Source organism: Barbatula barbatula (genome assembly GCF_947034865.1).
Source record: "Barbatula barbatula genome assembly, chromosome: 21".
Lineage (NCBI taxonomy): Eukaryota > Metazoa > Chordata > Actinopteri > Cypriniformes > Nemacheilidae > Barbatula > Barbatula barbatula.
In genome coordinates this window covers 2,090,611-2,112,246 of record NC_136784.1, presented here as the reverse complement: position 1 = coordinate 2,112,246, position 21,636 = coordinate 2,090,611, and the positions used below count along the sequence as shown (strand labels likewise).

The following is a 21,636-nucleotide window of genomic DNA, read 5'->3' as shown; positions in this document are numbered from 1 at the left end:
TTGTAGATTTCCGTTTTAGTTAAAAACAGTCTCGTGCAAACAGCCTTTTTTAGTTTGTTCCGGTTCTGTAGCTATGAAATCTCCTGTCACTGCACTTCAGAGTAAAACCATCACATATTACTGCATCTCTTTTAATATTCTGCTCAGCCGCCTCTGACAGAAGTGATGGTGTTTGGCTGCGCTAGAACCCCAGTAATTCAACACACATTTCTCATTTATCAGATGCGAGTAGATACATCATTGTAATAAGCTTGTCTGTGTTTCTGTAAATGATGCATCACTCTGTGTCTCCAGACTATTTTAATAGAGAGAGAGAGAGAGAGAGAGAGAGGTAGAGCAAACTTCCATTCGCTTCCAAGAATCATTATGTCGTGACCTTGAAGTTTATTAATGCGTCTTCACACAATGTGAATGAAGCCCTCACGTCTGCTGTGATAAAGTGCGTAGGGTCCTTCGGGTGGCTTCTGGTTTTCAAGGGATTTACTATGACATGACTTCATTTTAATCATTTCCATTATGAATGCAACACTGATAGTTACACTACGTTACACGCTAGTGGCAATTTCTCAATATTCGCTCTTCAGCGGTCTTGTGTCCTCATGTTCTCACTCTTCGTCATCAAGAACCGTCAAAGACCGTTCCAATACTCAAGAACACAAGAACAGGGAACGCAGATGTGTTCTCGATATCAAAGATGCATCGAAAGCAGCCTTGCGCACGTGCGTAACCCCTAAGTGCCAGAAGTCACCGCGGCGCATCCATCCAAGTTCGTTCTTCCGAGGCGGCCTTGCAAGACCGGTCTCCACTAGAACACAAGTCCGTTCTTTGCGTTCTTGGAATTGAGAAATGACCTATGTCACTTCTGAAGTACATGACAGCACACAAGACAAAATACGTCCTCTACTGCCTCCTGTGGTGTGTAATAACACCTGCAGGAATTTTTTTCATGACATTTTTGTCCGGATATGCACATTGAAGTCTTACCGTCTCGCCCGGTTTTCCTTGGTCTCCTTTCTCTCCCTTTTCCCCCGGTCTGCCCTAATGAGAAACGGATGGTGTTGTTTCAAAAAGTTGTTTAGCAATGTGGAGGCTCACATCTTTCATTCAGTTTTTCAGTTATGCATTGATCAAATAGACAGAAGCGAAACATGTGACTCACCGGTTCACCAGGTTCAGGAATCACATCCGCCACCTCGATTGAGTACAAACAAATCAAAGATCAGAAAAAGAGACTTCATCACTTTCACCTGAATCATTACATTAAGGAATTAAAAGAACAAACACTACTCTCATTTACCAAGAGTGTGAGATTTTAAATGTGTGTGTTCATATGTATAAAACACAGATATATTGACATCAATGATCATCTGTACTCACATTCCCTGGAGCTCCCGGTGGTCCCCTGGGACCAATGTCACCCTGTATAAAAGAAAGTAAAGGTTATGATAATAATCATTAAAAACACATGGAACGTGTGTATGTTTTTAACATCTAATATCTAACACATTATTAAAAGAATTTCCAGTTGAAAATATTTCCATACATAAATTTTTTGTGTGTCTGCAAAGACTTATTTCTTATGTTTTCATTTACAAATAAACTATTAAATGTATTCAGGTTTAAAAACGTTAACCTTTCAAGACAAACAAATAAAACATTTTGAATTACGATTTAAAGATCTTTGCAGTTTTGAGAAGTTACAGAAAATAGTTTTTGCTCATTTTTCCCACCTTGTCTCCTTTTTCTCCATTGGACCCAGTTGGTCCATCTCTTCCTATTTCTCCCTATAACAGAGATTAATAGTGACTCTCGGGCGGGGTGTACTTTCTTGCTCTTTTAATCTATATTTGTTGACTTGGTTATCTTATCGGACTCGTGCACTACTCAACAGGACTTACCTGGCCTCCTCTCTCTCCTTTGGGTCCCGTTGGGCCTGCTCGGCCAGCTGCACCGGGCTCTCCCTGAGACAAAAAACAAGCTAAATGGTTGTTTTGTTTGTAAAGAATTTGTCAAGATCGATTTGGGCTTCACTTTTCTCACCCGTTCACCTGCAGGTCCTTGGGGTGCTGGAGGACCTTCATCTCCCTGAGATCAACAGAGAAAAACATCAGGGGCCGAAACCAATTGTTTGTTTTAAACATAAGCGTCAATAATATCACAGTTTACTACATGTTTACTTTCCGTACAGAATCGATTAAAGAATCGATACTTCTTAAAGATACTTCTTAAAGACTTCTTAAAGATGTTATTTTCACGAATTTAAAGAAAATGTCACTTTTGCTGGCCTCGTGTATACGACTTTGTAGGAATATTTTTTATCTGCATTTAAAGACTAGAGTATCTATACGTTGTGCATGTATTTACGTTGCACACATTACCTTCGGTCCTGGTTTTCCAGGAAAACCATCCTGTCCAGGTGCTCCTCTTTGTCCCTAATCAGAAATAATACACGGATTAAAACAAACTGCACTACAATAACACACGTGAGTTGAAATTCACATCTGATCATTATACTGTTGTACAATGATGAAGTTGCCACCAAAGAACCAAGTTCACAGTTTCGTTTATCAAAAGAGTTCTAACCCTCTCTCCGTCATTTCCAGGGATGCCATCTAATCCATCCTTTCCTGGCAGGCCCTTAAAAAATTGAAAATATTTTATTCATTTCATTACCGTAGGGCACCAGATTCAAGTATATAAGTTTGAGATCACTGTGACTTACTGGTTCTCCTGGTTTCCCTGCCTTTCCAGTTTCACCAGGTAAGCCCTGTCAGAACAATACATAGCTGACAACACTTTTCCGCTTCAATTCACACGATGTTTCAGACATAAATCACTTTATAAAATCTAGTCTATGTAAACTCACGGCAGACCCTGCTAGTCCCGGGTTGCCAGAAGGTCCAGAAGGTCCCTGAGGTCCCTGAAACAAAACATTAGGAACATTTACCATTTTAAACAGGTTACAAATAAAAATGGTTTAAAGTCGAAAAGAGATTTTTTATTTTAATTCCCCTTGTGGTTCCTTAGTCCACCACTAGAGGTCACTAACAACTGACGACAACCCTGGCTTGCTACATCTTCAAGTACATCCCCAAATCTAAATAAACACACCTGAACCACCAAACAGACATTTCTTTCTTATTAATTGTGACTGACGTGCAGGTTGTTTTGCCGAAGTTTGAATAGATCAGATGACTGTTTGTACGTTGTGTTTGATTGTGAATCGTGGGTGGTCAAGTGTGTGGTACTTACAGGTGGTCCAGGAAGCCCATCGACTCCTGGCAATCCTCCATCTCCTTTCTTACCCTAAAGAAAAAACGTGATTCTGGATTATCAAGTGAGTTAGTACTACCAGAAAAAATCATATACACTTGTTTTATAATCAAGTAATGATAAAGAAAAGATGAATGCTCTTTCAAGCTGTATACTTTGTCTGTGTCAGGTTTTTTAGTTAACACGGGACTACATTTGTTTATAATTTACTGAAGCGTATTGATGCTTATGGTTTTACTTTACAGCGGGCTCACTACACTGAAGTAGTAAAATTGTATAGGTCAGTCCTAATTTCTGTTATCATTCATTACATTCAAGTAATATCAGAAATAAACAATAACCTTTAACACAGAATTTAAGTACATACAAAATCCAGCACGTTCCTACTTTTAAAGGTAAAAGTAGCACAATTGAGCTTGTACACAATAAAATGTAAAAACTCAACATTGATTTATGAAATGTAGTGGAGTAAAAAGTTTGATAGATCATTTGCAATGCAGTGATGTGACATTTTTCTAAAGTAAAAGCACGGATATTTATAAATGTACTTGAGAGTAATGTCCACCTCTGCCAACAAAAACAGCCATTGGAAATACATAAGTACACTGCCCTCACATGGACATCATTGGAAATAACATGTACTTTATATCTACTGTTTCAGAGAACATTTCTTATAAATTCATTAGGGAACATGTTCTATATTCGTTTCAAGATATATAATGATAATAATGATCAACATACTGGATATAAAATATAATATATACTCTATAATATATGAAGAGTTGGGTTCCAAAACGAGATAACTCCATATAAACAAAACCAGAAATCATATTTCTATTGTGTTAGTCATCTGTATCGAAATCAAAACAAACCAACTGCAGTTTGATTGATATTAATTGGAATGCACAATACAAAATTATGATTTTTGATAGATTTTAAAAACTCATTTTGGAACCAAACTCTTCATATATAATAAATGAGATAAAATTGCATTACGCATGTCATGTGGAGAATAACTACTGCATGTTCAGAAAACATCTTGAACATTCCCTGCAGGGCAGAGAATAACAGATGACTAAATCCGGCAGTGATAAAGATTTATAAAGGAGAAAGAGGACAGATGTAATTGTGCGTCATTTAAAGCTTACTCAAGCTCCACCTGCAGAGTTTGTCTGCTGCCATATCATCTCACGCTGGGACAGAAAAGACCTGAAGAACATCAACACCACTTCACCCAAAAAACATCAATCATTCTCGATCCTTCAGTCCTGCTCTACTTAACCTGGATTCTCTTTGCTGCAATATAACATTAGGTTGATCATCATACAGATATCAAACCATTTCAAAATCACACGAGGCTTATAATAACTAATCTTGTTTATTTTCCTTTTTATATTTTTGAGGCTGTTTTTACGTGCCAATATTAGTTTTATTCTGCAAGCCAGAGTGCTCACAAAGGAGTGTGAAAACTTTTTAATGATGCAGTCTTGTCTCTGGTGAGAGGTCATCTTTAAGCATCCGGCTTTGAATATTTCCTTTCCTTTGTCTTAATGAGATCCTCGCTTAATTCGACCCCACAGTACACTTAAAACACCAAACGATGACCAGACCGCACTGAGATGCGCAGTTTCCCGTCGCTATGGTAACCACGGATGATGTTCAAGAACGTCGCCATTAAAGATGCACAGGTGAAGGTTTTACTAATGAAAAAGAAAGGCTTTACCCTTTGTCCGTTCTCGCCAGACACTCCGGGCAAACCTTGGGGTCCGGGTGGGCCCTGAGAGATAAAACAAACAATAAACAACTTAAAACTGAAGGAACACCAATAACTGGAAAAATCACGCTAAGATCAAATCGTTCGTTTTACATAATTAATCAGATCACATAAAAATGATGATGTTGAAAAAAAGTCAACATTAAAATCACAGAAGAAAGTCAAGTCAGCTTTATTTATAGCGATTTTCATTGTTACAAAGCAGCTGTACAAGAAAACATTGACTATAAGCAAAAGATAAAAGGTTATGAAAGTCAAAACACAGGTCAAATATCAGACGGACTATAAATTCCAATATGCAGTGTTAATTAAATAAAACTATAAAAGAAAGACTTTGATCTTACAGGAGGTCCAGGGGGGCCGTCTGCTCCAGGGGGTCCTCGAAGACCAGGGGTGCCCTGAAATAAACACAGAATTAAGATAACCCTTACATTACACCAAAGCAATACATTTTTATCCAAACTGATTTAAATGGTATTTTATCATTGTGTTTCCTGAGAATCAACCAGACCTTTTAACTGCAAAAACAATCCTCCATTAAAGGAATAGTTCACCCAAAGACGTATAAATCTGTCTTCATTTACTCACCCACAGGTTGTTCCAAACCTGTATAAAGTTCTTTGTTCTGCTAAACACAAAGGAAGATATTCGGAAGAATGTCAGCAACCAAACAAATCTCATCCCCTATTGGCTCCCATGGTATTTATTTTCCCTACTATGGCAGCAAATGGGGGGTGAGATCTTTTTTTTTTAATAGGATGAACCAAGGGGATTACAAGCATTCATCCAAACATCATTCTCCGTGTTCATAGAAATCTTAGAGAGGTATCACTAGTGAGTGAGTAATCCGTGACAACATTTTCATTTTTGGGTGAACAATCCTTTTAAGTGACAAAGTAGGCTCAAAGGAAGTGAAGTCGAGGTTTTCCTGACAGACCGTATACTTACAGTTTCCCCCTTCAGGCCGTCCAGTTGAACCTGTGGAAACACAGATCAGACCATAAGGAACACAGACAAAACCGGATCAATTCAGTCATTATTCAGTGAATTAGTACTAAAGGTATTACCGCATCTCCAGGCTTTCCAGGAAGTCCTGTCTCTCCCTGTCAAATAAAACAAACCATTATAAAGTGCCAATAAATAAAGTCTACTCCTGATGGACGATGGGCAGGATTTAACTTAAACTTAACTGAATTCTTTTAGTGAAATACGTTTATCAGCGAATAAACAGTGTGCGACTGACACACGCAGAGATGGATCTCTTTGCGCACTCAGTGAATGTCTGAATATGCCGCTTTTACAAGCATGGTTTCAATACTAGATCAGTTTTTCCACGATTATCAATGTAAATGAAGAAACAAAGTAAATAAGAACTTGAGAACAATACTGGGGCACGACGGAGTGCCATTCTTAACACAACAAGAGCCGCACACTGACACGGAGCCGAGCGAGACCGCCAACGTGCCGTGCCTCAGCCTAGGACGGGATCGGCATATTTAAACCCTGTCTAATATTGATGGCTTTACAGCTGATGTGTTTAATAAATATATCATTTTTTCATACGAATCAAACCAATTATAATAAGTGTGACTGTCTAACAGGTAGGAAATATACAGAAAATAAATCAAGTTCTCAAACAATTTACTGCTAAATACACGAAATACAGAAGAATTCTCATCAAAGCTAAAAAAAGTCACATTCTTTAGTTTTTTGATTAACATTAGTGACCTGAGTCACAGCAGTATGTTTAAGAACACCGCCCCTTTAAGAGCTGCAGCTCTAGCAGATCTAATGCGCTTCCTATTTTCACTAGTCAAGTCAAGTCAAGTCAGCTTTATTTATATAGCGCTTTTTACAATTTTCAAAGTTACAAAGCAGCTGTACTATCTATATGCAGTGTTAATTAAATAAGACTATCAACTACTCTTTGCATTCATTTAAAATGCAAATTCTGTCATGAATTACTCACCCTGTCAGACATTTAAACATTTCTTTGTTCGGTTAAACACAAAGAGAGATATTTTGGAATAATGTTAGCAGCCAACAGTTCTGAAGCACCTGTTGGTGCTTCCTATAAAGATAAATGTACGTTGACACTTCCTGAAAGCAGAACACAGTTGCCTGCCCCATACCAGGCTTTATAACTTCGGATTCATATCATAACCTATTTATTTATGTTATTATGTCTATTCTTATTGTTATCGTCTCTTTTTTTATATACTATTTTCTGTAAGAGGTCTAAGCAAATCAGGTCTACATTTCACCGTATGTTGTATCCTGTGCAAAACAGGGTAGAGCTGGTGACAAAAAGAAATTGAACTGAAATCTGCACCCTTTGAATTTCAGAATTTCAGTCTTTCTACCTTTTCTCCCTTGACTCCACTTGTACCCGGAGCACCGGTCAGCCCTCTGAGACCCTGTTTACAGAGAAAAACAACTTTGAAAGAACTCTTTTGACCTCGGTACACTTGACATGCCGATGTTTGCTTGGCGCTTTCATTCTGCATAAAGCTCACAAGATGATAAATAATACATTACAGAGCTCTGTAAATACTCACATCTTTTCCTGGAACTCCAGGTTTTCCTGGAAACCCATCAAGACCTGGATCACCCTAAACAACATATGAAGAGGCATAACGCAATAAAAATATATACTGTATGTACTGCATGATTATATACTGCTGCAAATGTCAGAATACCGCTCGTATTTCACAAAGAACATCTCGTAAAAGCATTATAATAGTTCATGTGCGTTCTTTTGCATCTGTGATCAAATCTCTCCATCAAAGAAAATGACAAGTTGAAAGGATTGTCCTTTCTTCAAAATTCCAGTTTCACAGTATATTTTTCTTAAATGATGTGCTTGTCTGCACAGGTGTTTTTTGTCTTAAACCAAATGGGTGTCCGAAAAAACGACTGTAATGTGAATGTTTTGACAAATGGTCAATACAGTGCATGCGGTCTGCCAACCCTCCTGTTTTAGGTCAGAAACTTATTCTCCACAATTTATATACCAGATACCAGACGGTATATACCAGATGGTAAATGAGTTGGTTTGAAATATTTCTTTTTAAGTCGTGGCCATTGCTGTTCAAATGAAAGGCAATACTCCCAACAGCATAATCCAATATTTCCTATACAGCACAAAAAAAAATCATTTACTTATTCCAAAATCTAAATCTATTTATTTCAGGCCAGTGGATTATACCTCAAAACTCATCCTTGATTATGGCTAAACGGCATTTTTTTATTTAAAAAAATTTAAAAACGAAGTCTTAAACTGTTTTATTTTGTATATTCATGGGTAATGTGCAAATTAGTCCCCGTCTCCAGTCATTCACATCAGCTTATTAACACATTACCATTTAAAAAAACACTTGTATAAATAACATAAAATTATATATTTTCATAACCAGGTGTCTTTAAAACTAAATCATTCTAGGCAACTCTAAGCCGGCCAAAGATGAAGTGCGTAAAAATGTCACATTTCCACTTTCGTTAAAATTCTATATGTTTAAATCTAAAGATTCTGGGGCCGATTGCATAAACTGCTTAGACTACTCTTACATCTGATTTCTTTCTTCAAGACATAACTTCTTCAAGTCAGTTACATAAGATGTAGATTGGTCTATAAATATTAAAAAAAGATTACTAACTACTTGCTGTGAAATAGTTGTTAAGATGCAACTGGCCCCAGGTATGTGCTGTGTGAAACTATTCTGAAATCCGTCTCTTCGCCCACACATGACAGGAAATATGGAGTCTGCATCAACACCACGACATCTGTTTGAGTTATTACACTCGCTCACATGAATGTTCCCTGTGTAGTGTTCAAGCCTGGATGGTACAATGACCAATTTGGGTTCGGTTCAAGTTATTCAGATGCACGGAACAAACAACCTCAACCAGAAATGTTGTCTCGGGCCCTGGAATGAATGTACTTGAGATGTAATGACAGACTTAAGTCCATTGTACATGTTCTGGGGAAAATTTGAGCTGCTTTTGTGGACGTTTCTAAGTGCTTTCCAGTGTGTTCTTACTGGACCGTGTTAAAAGAACCCAGACGCATGTTTCAGTTATATTCTGATGTATCGATATGGCTCGGGCAATGGAAATTTTTATCTCAATAATGAACTAGAATTCTCCAATTCTGGAGAGCTACGTTTTCTTTGATGTAAAATGTATGAAAAGATATTGGTTTGATAGACAGCTGTCAATCATTCTTACCCGATCTCCAGACAATCCCTTTTCTCCTTTAATTCCTGCGCTGCCCTGACGAAAGAAAACACACTTGTTAGATGTTTAAGACGCGGCGGAGAAACACATTCTGTGCAGATCTGCACAGCCGTAGTAATATAAAGCATCTGCCAAATGGATAAATGTAAATGTAAATGTAGTACGACAAAGGCAGCGATAAACTTTCAGTACGTTTCGGTTTTGCCGTACTTACAGAGACCCCCTGAGGACCTGGCTTTCCTTGAGGACCAGAATCACCGTGGATACCCTGAAAAAACAGGTTAAAAATACAAAATAAGGTTCAGAATTAAACAATGGTTCACAAAAATCAATTCAAATCTATTTAATACTAAGAGGCAATGTGATTATTAATTCTAAACATTGATTTACCTTTGGTCCGAGGGGTCCAGGTAACCCAGCTTCACCTGTACCTCCTCGCTCACCCTGTTTATGAACACAAACAAGACATAAGGGATCAAAACCACTTACAGAACACGATCAGTGCACTGTTACTCACTCTCTCTCCTTTATCGCCATTCTTCCCAGCCAAACCCGATAAACCATCTAAACCCTGAAATAAAACAAGAGACCAAGATGTTACAAAAGAAAAACATTTCATGCAACATCAGCACATCCAAATCTTATCATAGGATTCAATAAATATGAAATAAAAGGAATGCTTTTAAAGAATCTGAGACTTTAAAGAGTGAGGATTTCAATGTCCTTGAAATAACATTTCAGGAAGTGTGTAATGTTGCTGTGTGAGAGTGTGAGCAGTCTGCTGAGTCGTAAAGCTGAAAGTGAACGAATAACAAAGCTTGAGAAGAAAAAAACGAGTCGCGACTCTGAATCACGCGAACGAGTCGTCTGTCGCTCTAATTTCAGTTGCGTGTCAGATTTGCGTCACTTGATGTAATGACCGCCTACGTTCTATTTGCGCACTTTACATGGAAGACCAATCACAGACTAGACCATCTGACCAATCAGATCAGAGTAGGCTGACAGAAAGGAGGGATCTAGACTGACACAAGTCATATTTGACAATGAGTAACTAAAGTTTTCATAGGGTATCCTTCACAATATGGTGATCTGATAGACCCAAAATCAGCTGTTTATTGTTTCTTACTCTCTCTCCCCTGTTTCCTCTGGGTCCGGGTTCACCCTGCTCACCTCTGTCCCCCTGTGGAGAGGAGGAAAACATCAGCAAAGTCTTTGTAACAGTTGCACATGACGTCTGGACACGGCCACGTGTGTATCTGAAACCGCACAATTGCAGGGCTCAATGAGTGTGAAGTCCTATAATTTTGTTAATTTAACCTCATATCATGAACTCCTCTAATGCATCTGTGGATGAAGAAATGTCCGTGAGTAAAAAAAACAAGAACATTTCGCCAAAATATCAAAAATGCCTGGAAGACATGATCAACAAACCACCAAACCAAAAACGGACACTCTGTTATTCTCTAAAACGTGATCCGGAGACATAATGAGACATTGGAAAACAAAATGACATCCCAATGACCATCATCCATTCCTTCTTTTTTTGAACGTTTCTGCTGCAGGGTTTAAGAAGCGGTGGAGACTATGCCAGCAACTCAGGCCGCTGGCAGAATAACAGAGCCGGACCATCACAGATCCAAGAAATCTCAGATCCAAGTTTACAGGTGATCGCAAGAAGTATCGCTAATGAATACGGAGGAAGTGTTTGCTCGTGACTTTCAGATGTCATCCATTAAACTCCTGGAGCTACAGTATGAGTATTGCAAAGTACAAACGCATGTATGACCTTTTTATGACCCAAGCCTGAAATTACTCTCAAAGTTCACATCCCTCTGTTGAAACCAAACAACAATTGACAAACATCCTTGAATAAAAGTGATATAATACTAATAAAAACACTATAATATGGCAAGAAACCACATGGACAAATCTTTCTTCACGGTGAAATGACCAGGACAATGCCAAAATTATTATATAAATGTTCTCTTCAAAGAGTCAAATACACAAAAATATGCAAATACAACAAAACACCACCACAGTTGCATCGTCTCTGCCACCTTTACAGTGTAAATATGTCTCGTGCTCACAAGCTTCAATGTCCGCAAATTAAAATTGTGTATATATATAGAATATATGTAATTTAAAGAAAATGGTTCAACACAATGAAGAGAACGTGGGACAAGAGGGTACATCATGTCAGAGGTAGAAAAGAATCACAGGCCAGACTCGAACCAGTGACCCTGAATGAGCGCCAGGGCTCGACACTCAAAGCCAAGACAACAAGGGTTAACAAAATGACCATGTCAGACAGTTGGAAAGAGACAGACAGACAAACACCTCAAACACAAACATGCGTTTGCGGCATCATGCAGTTTAACCAGCCAACTCCTCTCTGTGTTACTGACTAAGAGACCAATAACATTAACACACATGTGAGTACTCACAGGGTTACATAAATACACAAGCGCACCGACACACAAGAGCCTACAAACAAACACAAATAAAGAGGAAATTAACCATGCATAATGCACAATAATATCAACCTTGAACGGTGCTTCTCTATTCAAAACGGTCCACAACGATGCTTACGTCATAAATGGTTGCCAGAACGTTGCTTTACAGATCCTAGGCGTTACCTAGATATGGCTCAGGTCCTCCCCACTGCATGTCTATGAGATTTTGAACGTCTTTCATGCACACATTAAAATCGCCAGTGTTAAAAGAGGTTAAATGAACACTCACAATGTATATATAAACCACACTATCGCCAGTGTTAAAAGAGAGAGTGTGGATTATATATACACTGTGAGTGTTCATTCAACCTCTGGCGAATTTGCTGTGCAACAATACGTCTTATTATTTTGAACAAATAAAAGCACAGAATGGGACAGCTGTAACATTTCCTGTTTCCAGACGAGCCGTTTTGCATGCACAGATATTTTTCTAGTTTGTGGGCGTCGACTGGCATCTAAATTGGGCTGAATAGCGAGTCCAAAGGAAATCTCAAAATAAGACTTCGTACTTTACACGAAACATACACCACACAAGTGCCGGTCACAGCATTTATGAATATTGCAATGCAAAATAGGAATGCTACAATTACATTTATGAGCAACATTTGAAAGCACAAATAATTAAAGTTACGCTTCCGTGACTGATGACGGATTATTATGACATACTCTGAAATCTGCTGAAAGTGGGTGATCTCTGCACTGACTTTGTTCTGCATATCCTCTGATGATACTTCTACTGATTAAAATATAGCAATTTTATGTTTTCTCTTCAAAAGAGTAGTAATTTCTGCAATTTCTCCTTTCCTTTGTAATCTTAGAACTGTATGATAGGGGTGTGCTTTTCAAATATTCGCTGTTGGAAGCATTTAATTGGAGACATGCAAAAAGGAGACGCAAAAACACACACTTGAACTAACAAACACACACACACACACAGACAGTAAGGTTTGGTCTAGCTTGAGGAGTTGGGCTGGTAAATTCATGATCTTACCTTTTCCCCTCTATCACCTCTGATAGAGACAGCCTCACCCTGCAAATAATCAATCAACATGGATCAATTATTGTCCAGGATCAGACAGAATCAAAGAGATTAAAGAAGATCAATATCACACTTTAAAAAAGATATCCTTTAGAAATGTATCTGTAAATCTTTTTTAATATGCAAACTACATTTAAAAAATGTCCATATCCTAATCCTGAGTTAGGTTGTTAATACTAAATACAACACAACGTTTGTGTATCTTTAGGAAGCATTATAATTGAAGATGTAAATGGCGTACACGTTCTCCTTTCTCCCCTTTGAGTCCTGGTGGTCCCTCGGGCCCTTTGGGACCAGGATCACCCTGTAAATATACAGTTAACCCATAAAAAACTATGGAAATTCATCTAAGCGAATGACGCTCCAAGGAATATCATATTGAATTTAATGTCTTGTAACCTTTCCACCCTTGGGGCCCATGACACCCTGTGGCCCTGTCTGACCCTGTAGAAAGGGAAAGATTGAGAGAGATGGAGAAAAAGGTCGACATGAGAGAACGAGTTTAGAAAAAAGTATCCAGAAAATGCATTTGCAAAATATGAATGCATTTCTAGCGCACAGGAATTCAGATTCAATGACAAGTATTCTTTAAAAATGTAATGGAAATAGCACGCTGCATATGTGCTTTAATCTGTCGGACAAATATCTATATATATTTTCTAAGTGAAGGTAATTATTATTTAACAATACAGTATCAATATATCCTGCCAAAATATTTCGAGAAAGTTATTGGGACTTCTCTATCTTATGTACTGTAAATAACGTTGGTGACTGAACAGTTGAATGTGACTGACATTGAACTTTAAATATATTTCAAAGGCAGTCCGGTCCTCTTTTACACCGACATGTGTTGCATGATCTAGTGACCTTTGACCTGAAGGTCTTACCCTTTCCCCTGCGGGACAGGAGCAGTTGAGCGTGGCTGGTTTCTGCTGTTCAGCACTGGTGGGTTTTGGGGTGGGCAATGGGAGAGGGGGGGCCTCGGTCACCAGAGTTTGTTCACACTAAGCGGAACACCGAACGAGGGGAGGAAAAGGAAATGCAGTGTGTTACGAGAGAGAGGAGAGGAAGAAGAAACGAATTATAACGATCCACTCCAGACACAGAAACACAGAACTCCAAAACAGCTCATGAATTCACAAACATTTGCTGACGACTGAAACCCCAATGAATCCAGGAATGATTTTCATCACTTTCAAAAGACAAAAAACCTTTGAGGAGCTTCCCACAAAATCCAGATACAAATATATTTTAGACATAATAATGAAAGAATAGTTGCCCGTGTTTGTGTTAGACAAAGGTACTTACAGGAGCACCAGGAATATCGCAACATGTCTCCTGCTCGGCCTGTTTACCGTCACAGTAGATCACCATTCTTTGGAGGTCAAACTACCGACGTCAGAAAGAAAACCGATTTAAGCTTAATGAACATACAAACATGCTGCATAACAATGTCAGTTTGAGCTATAAGCTAAACATAAACGTCAGATGACCCAATTGACACCATCGATTGACCAATGTGGTTATACCCAGACAAGACAGATTGCTTAGATTGCATCTCTGTTGACAACACTTACGTCAATCGGTACGCTGTCGTAGACTCTCTTTCCGATGACGGTCTTTCCCTGGATATCGATATCCTCTCTGTCCTCGATGGCCACTGTCTCAATGTGTTTGCAGTCCAAGAAGAGCGACACCGACTTGGAGTCCACCCTCATTCCGATCTTGTGCCAGTTGCGGTCAAAAAGCTCTTCCACTTCTGGGTTCTTAAAGACGGCCCGGACCGCATCCTTAGTCAGACCCACTGCATTGTACTCCACCGCTCTGTTCTCGCCGTCCAGACGGATGGAAACCTGAGGAATGCTGTGATTAAAGCCGGACCTAATTCATTACAAACAATGATACTTTTAAACTATCATTTTATTATTTTATTCAACAAACAAGGTGGGTTTTGCCGGATTGATCAACCTGGCTGGGACCACTCTTTATGAAGTACCGGCGCCCAAACAACCCCTCATGTTTAACCATAACATGGCCTGATATATCCATTAGGGAAAGAGTAGAACTGTGAAAGTCTGAAGAGGAAACAGATTCTCATTTGACCCGTGGCTGTTGTTTCCAGCCCAGAGCAGCACACACCTGCGGGATGCCGTATTTGTCATAGACCTGCCACAGGTACCAGTTATCCTTACGAGACGCTTTCCTGAACTTAAATGTTGTCACGAAGGCGTATTCATCAGGTAGACCTTGAGATAACACATCTCTGAAACACAGCAGGAGAAAGAAAGAAAGAAAATTTTAATTCAAAGTATAAAATAAAAGATTCAGACTTAGTTTGGTAATAAAAGTGTACATTTGATTAAATTTGTAAAAATAATTTCAAGAAATAATTTACGCTCATACTATGTAATGAACTTTATGTCATGCGGGTTGATTCACTCCTTTAGTATGACCTACTCAGTTTTTTGGACAATGGGCATGGTCCCGAGCCTCACGTAGGGGGTCTGACCAGGCTCAAACTTCTCCCCCAGAAAATCTCTCACATTGAAGTATTCCATCAAATCAAAACCTAAGAGAGGCAAAAAATTTACAATAAAAGTATTTAAGGCGAATGAAGAAAACTACTCAACATGCTTGGTGTATGTTCAACTTTGACCGCTAGATGGAGCTAATGAGATGAAAAACAGCTAACTGGATGACCTCTAATGGACAAAGGAACAGAACAGAAACTTGAAAAATGTCCTTTTAGCATCCATAAGAAAATAAAATAAATAGATTTTTCTCAATTATTCTTTCAATATACTGTACATATAGATCAAACAGAAAAATCTAAAAAAATAAAAATGTTTTCATCAGTGTTTCAAATGCAACAATGTCACAAATGGAGCTCATTCGGTTTAAAAATATAAAATCGATATCACCAAAATGACCCAGTGAGTTAAAGATCCGGTATTAAGATGGACAGGCGTTATGTGGTCTAGTTGGTCACCTGTGTGTGTGTGTGTGTGTGTGTGTGTGTGTGTGTTTACTTATCTCACTTTTGGGGACATTTACCAGAGTACACACCAGTAAACTGAGGACCACCTTGACAATTTAGGACTTTTTTGATGTCCTCATTTGTTTGACCATATAATGGCATTTAGTATGCACTAAAATGATGTCCAGCCTTAAAATCTCACTTGTCCCTGAAATGTACTTTTTAGTGATTTGTGTACTCAAAGTGTGTATGGCCCCCTGCTGATTTGTGTATAATGCAGCGCCCTCTAGGAGGAACTGCACTTCCGGAAAGATACACACTTTGGGGATTCTGACCAATCAGAGCCCAGGAAAATTATGAACCCCATATCGCCCCCAACGACCATTATAGGAACTTTACCTCCTGAACATTTGACCTATCAGAGCCCAACTGCGTCATCAGTAATTGCGTAAGATTTCATATTAAACAATTAACAGATAATTTAGCTATTTGAAACAAATTCTCGGTATTTAGTTTAAGTCAGACTAACCTTTGTTGAGTAGCTCTCATGATGCGTTTTCCAACTTTGAATCTTAAACGCGCAGTTTTGCTCCCGCTTCAGTCTCTGTGTAGGTTGCGCGCGCAGCCCACTTCCCTGCCCTAGCTTACGTGAATAGCGCAGTTCTGGTGTTTGTTAACAATACACGTGTTCGCGCTGCGCAGACCTGTTGATTTCACAGTACCGCGAGAATTGTTTAAATGAATACAGAGCTGCCTGTTCACGCGAGATTCTAAAGTCATAAAGCGATCGGTCTGCGCATTCCTGCATAAAGTTGAATACAGTAGTTTATTCATAGTCTACAGTTCGATTCTGGGCAGACGTATTTCTTCACAAGAGAGCTGCATGGTTACATTTGTTGAAGTGAATGCTATTTTAATGTGTTTAAGTTTAATAAAATACATAAACAACAGAAATGTGCAAAACGATCCCAAATGGAAGGCTTTGTATTTTGTATTTGTTGAAATAGTTGTTGTAGTTTGTGCTTAAGTGAAATCGATCTGGCCGTTCTCTCTGTACATCAGTGAGCCCGCGCTGCCGCCCCTCCCCCACCTCACAGAGACAGACGAGTTTAAGGCCACTCATTATAATCAAATTATCATCTTATATTGAAGTCTTGTTTTTTCTTTTATCATTATTATTATTTATTTTTTTACAATATAAGAACTTATATTTAGTTTATTAACTAAAAACGTCTGAAAGTATTACAAATCAAGCTGTCACATGAAGTTTTAGAGATGATTTAAAAGAGTTTATTGTAAAGCAGTCAGTCTGCTGTAGTGAAGTTAGAAGAGTTTGTGCCTCCCTTCCCCCACATGAGTGAGCTGATGGAGGGTTACCCTTCCCCCCACACCACAGAAGCACCAGACCTCACAACACTAAATCACCAACATTCACAAAAACACCTTTTAATGGATGTGATATGCAAGTAATTTATCAACAATATGTTTGTGATCTTATTCTCATGTTTTGAAGAGTATATTTAATAAAGGATTATGGAAAAGGAAATTATTCCAGTTAGAAATATACAAATCAATTAAGTTTATGAAATCATGGGTGTTGCAGATTGTAAATGTTTTAAGTGCGTTTTGCTTGACAGATGATGAAATTTAAAAAACATGCAAGATTATGTGTGAGATAAATTATATAACATCTTCCTGAAGCTGTGTATAACTGCACAACCAAACTAAATGAAAAGCAGTTTCAATGTCATTTAGGGGTGTTGCAATATTATCCATGATTAATGATTATTTTTATAATACTACACATACTGTAAATAATATTGCATAATCTGGTTGACACTTCGTTATAATGGAGGGTGGTGGGGTTAGAATTTTGCTTTATGGGCCATCCCGATAGCACACATCCCAGATAGCACAGGTACATCTGTAAGATGACTGCTAAAGATCTGGAGATCTGGGAAACATCTGCTGTGTTAAAACATCCTAGAATGAGCAGTTTTACATCCACTCTAAATCATAAACATGTTACAGAGGTCTCCTCTGTGACATCTGACAGCAGACGTCTCCGAGACTTTTTTAAAGAGATTTATCAAGTGTTTTTACACAAAAGATGTTTTTGGGATGGTTTACTGTCCCAGATAGCACAGGTACATCTGTAAGATGACTGCTAAAGATCTGGAGATCTGGGAAACATCTGCTGTGTTAAAACATCCTAGAATGAGCAGTTTTACATCCATTCTAAATCATAAACATGTTACAGAGGTCTCCTCTGTGACATCTGACAGCAGACGTCTCCGAGACTTTTTTAAAGAGATTTATCAAGTGTTTTTACACAAAAGATGTTTTTGGGATGGTTTACTGTCCCAGATAGCACAGGTACATCTGTAAGATGACTGCTAAAGATCTGGAGATCTGGGAAACATCTGCTGTGTTAAAACATCCTAGAATGAGCAGTTTTTCATCCATTCTAAATCATAAACATGTTACAGAGGTCTCCTCTGTGACATCTGACAGCAGACGTCTCCGAGACTTTTTTAAAGAGATTTATCAAGTGTTTTTACACAGATGTTTTTGGGATGGTTTACTGTCCCAGATAGCACAGGTACATCTGTAAGATGACTGCTAAAGATCTGGAGATCTGGGAAACATCCGCTGTGTTAAAACATCCTAGAATGGGCAGTTTTTCATCCATTCTAAATCATAAACATGTTACAGAGGTCTCCTCTGTGACATCTGACAGCAGACGTCTCCGAGACTTTTTTAAAGAGATTTATCAAGTGTTTTTACACAAAAGATGTTTTTGGGATGGTTTACTGTCCCAGATAGCACAGGTACATCTGTAAGATGACTGCTAAAGATCTGGAGATCTGGGAAACATCCGCTGTGTTAAAACATCCTAGAATGGGCAGTTTTTCATCCATTCTAAATCATAAACATGTTACAGAGGTCTCCTCTGTGACATCTGACAGCAGACGTCTCCGAGACTTTTTTAAAGAGATTTATCAAGTGTTTTTACACAGATGTTTTTGGGATGGTTTACTGTCCCAGATAGCACAGGTACATCTGTAAGATGACTGCTAAAGATCTGGAGATCTGGGAAACATCCGCTGTGTTAAAACATCCTAGAATGGGCAGTTTTTCATCCATTCTAAATCATAAACATGTTACAGAGGTCTCCTCTGTGACATCTGACAGCAGACGTCTCCGAGACTTTTTTAAAGAGATTTATCAAGTGTTTTTACACAAAAGATGTTTTTGGGATGGTTTACTGTCCCAGATAGCACAGGTACATCTGTAAGATGACTGCTAAAGATCTGGAGATCTGGGAAACATCCGCTGTGTTAAAACATCCTAGAATGGGCAGTTTTTCATCCATTCTAAATCATAAACATGTTACAGAGGTCTCCTCTGTGACATCTGACAGCAGATGTCTCCGAGACGTATTGCAGATGAGCAAACTGTCTATTGCAGATGTAAAAAATCGAATAGACGTCAAATAGATTAATGACAGATGTATACGCGCTATCAGCATTTTCATCTCTAAGACATCTACAATATGCAGTTTGCTCGTCTGCAATACGTTTCGGAGACGTCTGCTGCTAAAACTGCTTTTTAAAAGAAATTTATCAAGTGTTTTTACACAACAGATGTTTTTGGGATGGTTAACTGTCTGCCCTCCCCAGATAGCACAGTTACATCTGTAAGATGTCTGGTAAAGATCTGGAAAACATCTGCTGTGTAAAAACATTTGCTAAACATCTTAGAAAGTGCTGTTATACATCCATTCTAAATCAAACACATCTTACAGACGTCTTATAGAATTCTATATGACGTCAGACAGCAGACATCTCCGAGAAATTTTGCAGATGAGCAAACAGCAAGTACGTGTGCTATCAGAGTTGTGCTATCTGGATTGTGATAATAGTGATAATTGTCCATGATAAACATAGTGCAGTGTTTTTTAGTGCCCACTGCTCTGCAAGTTCGTATGTTTTCTCTTATCTAGCACACCTGATCGAATCCATCAGTTCATTATGAGGGATCTCTATGAGCTAAACTGAGAGTGTCGGATAAGAGACAGATATCATTCTGTGTCAGGATTCTTTCTTAATTGTTTTGATTTATTTAAATTAAACATGTATACCTAAAGAGAAAACATCCATTATTAAATAGTATAAAATATCATGTAAAAAAGATCATGAATTTCCCATTCCTATTCTTATTGTTCTATATGTAAAATCTATGGTCATGTTATGCTTGCATATGACAGTCCATTAAGTAAAAGTGAAAGTGTAAGTTTTTTAATTTAGGGTTAGGTTAGGGTTAGATATCAAAATAAATAATTTGCCACCAATCTCTCAATCCCTTAATAAAAACGGTTTTAATTGATTAAGCCAGTTTATTTCCAGTGTATTATTAAAAAGATGGGAATTAATAATGTTCCAACCACATTGGTTAAAAGTTTGAATAACCTACTTTTTAATATAATGAGGTTTGTTTGACCATGAAAGTTAATTATGATTCCAGGAAATTTTTCCATACGGACTTATATACATGCAGCATAATATGTTAGTCGATATAGAACTACTTATTTAAAATGAAAACATCTGCCTGGTAGATCTCTCTGACCCACTGGCTGTGACGCAACAACACATGGAGTGTTCGACTTCAATCGGCGCTGCTCAGATCGAACATATAATGGCGTCAGAACAACGCGAGATCAAACAGTTTCGTAAACTCGGGAATGAGAATACTCGCGATACTCCATGTTATATGTTGTTCGTCTGCGCAGCGGAGCAGGAAGATGAAAACTGCGAAAGACAAATTCAGAGCGTGAGATATATTCGCTCTTTTATGACATCGCTTAACTGCATTAGGACGATAAATTCATTATTATGAAATGGGTTATGAAGTGATTGTTTTTTTCCCACTGTATTTTGGAGCATTTCTTAGCACGTGACTCACGCGATCGTAACAAACGTAAGAACGTCATTTGCGTACCCAAATAAGCAACGACGGACAGGTTTCGCGCGAAATGCAGACACGTGATATCACCTCATTTTCCACTATTTCCCGCGAAGAGAGAGAGACCTACGCAGCGATTTAAGGACCAAGGTGAGTTTTGACCTACGATTTACGACCAAATTGCAAAATAATAAATCGAGTGGTGTTTGAGTTTTGTCAATAAATATATAAGATGTTAAGGGTTTTGTAAATGTTTCGATGGTATGGCACTTTTCACCTCATTGGATTATTTGTGTAATAACAATATTAATTGCTTAGGAATAATCATGGTCAGCATTAATATCATTTTGTTAAAGTAAATATAATTCGTAAGATTAAGTTATCCATACTTTACAATCTTAAAACGAATAAAACAATTGGTAAGTTAATGATCATTCCCGGGTCCACCTGTGTTGTAAGCATATGCTTTTTATAATTGCATTTAGGCTAATTAATCGTATACATATTTTTAAATACAGGTTATGAAAAAAACCTTAAGTGTTGTAAAATTGCTGTAATATGCTTGTGCATAAATGTTTAATGTTTAGTGATATCAGTATTATTATCATCCAGTTAGTGGTGGAAATTGCAGAGATTTCTGTAATATTTTAATAATTTGCATAGTGTTTGGAGGGTATTATGTAGACTTAAGATAGAAATCCTCTACATTTTGAGCTAGAAGTCAATTCTGCTTTAAAAATCTCTTCCATTGTCTACTTAACTGTGTTGCTTGTTTTAGTGGGACATATGCTTGATTATACTGTTAATGTATAAATAATATTTAATTTCAGTCATTGTATCAATATTGGCACCAGCACTC

At 38.0% G+C, this 21,636-nt stretch overlaps 1 protein-coding gene across 1 annotated transcript in view; it reads right to left on the bottom strand.

The window, feature by feature from the left end:
- Positions 1–21,636, bottom strand: part of col22a1 (collagen, type XXII, alpha 1) — a gene marked incomplete at both ends in the record, with an annotated part of 56,088 nt that overhangs the window by 11,908 nt on the left and 22,544 nt on the right. Inside the window, 30 exons of the mRNA XM_079484609.1 lie at positions 985–1,038; positions 1,160–1,192; positions 1,378–1,419; positions 1,731–1,784; positions 1,899–1,961; positions 2,041–2,085; positions 2,379–2,432; positions 2,584–2,637; positions 2,723–2,767; positions 2,867–2,920; positions 3,253–3,306; positions 4,997–5,050; positions 5,392–5,445; positions 5,996–6,025; positions 6,115–6,150; positions 7,411–7,464; positions 7,606–7,659; positions 9,275–9,319; positions 9,498–9,551; positions 9,674–9,727; positions 9,801–9,854; positions 10,410–10,463; positions 12,788–12,826; positions 13,077–13,139; positions 13,235–13,279; positions 13,723–13,839; positions 14,144–14,224; positions 14,413–14,688; positions 14,975–15,098; positions 15,293–15,404. Coding sequence (XP_079340735.1) covers positions 985–1,038; positions 1,160–1,192; positions 1,378–1,419; positions 1,731–1,784; positions 1,899–1,961; positions 2,041–2,085; positions 2,379–2,432; positions 2,584–2,637; positions 2,723–2,767; positions 2,867–2,920; positions 3,253–3,306; positions 4,997–5,050; positions 5,392–5,445; positions 5,996–6,025; positions 6,115–6,150; positions 7,411–7,464; positions 7,606–7,659; positions 9,275–9,319; positions 9,498–9,551; positions 9,674–9,727; positions 9,801–9,854; positions 10,410–10,463; positions 12,788–12,826; positions 13,077–13,139; positions 13,235–13,279; positions 13,723–13,839; positions 14,144–14,224; positions 14,413–14,688; positions 14,975–15,098; positions 15,293–15,404 — 1,952 coding nt within the window. The remainder of the gene's footprint in view (positions 1–984; positions 1,039–1,159; positions 1,193–1,377; positions 1,420–1,730; positions 1,785–1,898; positions 1,962–2,040; positions 2,086–2,378; positions 2,433–2,583; positions 2,638–2,722; positions 2,768–2,866; positions 2,921–3,252; positions 3,307–4,996; positions 5,051–5,391; positions 5,446–5,995; positions 6,026–6,114; positions 6,151–7,410; positions 7,465–7,605; positions 7,660–9,274; positions 9,320–9,497; positions 9,552–9,673; positions 9,728–9,800; positions 9,855–10,409; positions 10,464–12,787; positions 12,827–13,076; positions 13,140–13,234; positions 13,280–13,722; positions 13,840–14,143; positions 14,225–14,412; positions 14,689–14,974; positions 15,099–15,292; positions 15,405–21,636) is intronic.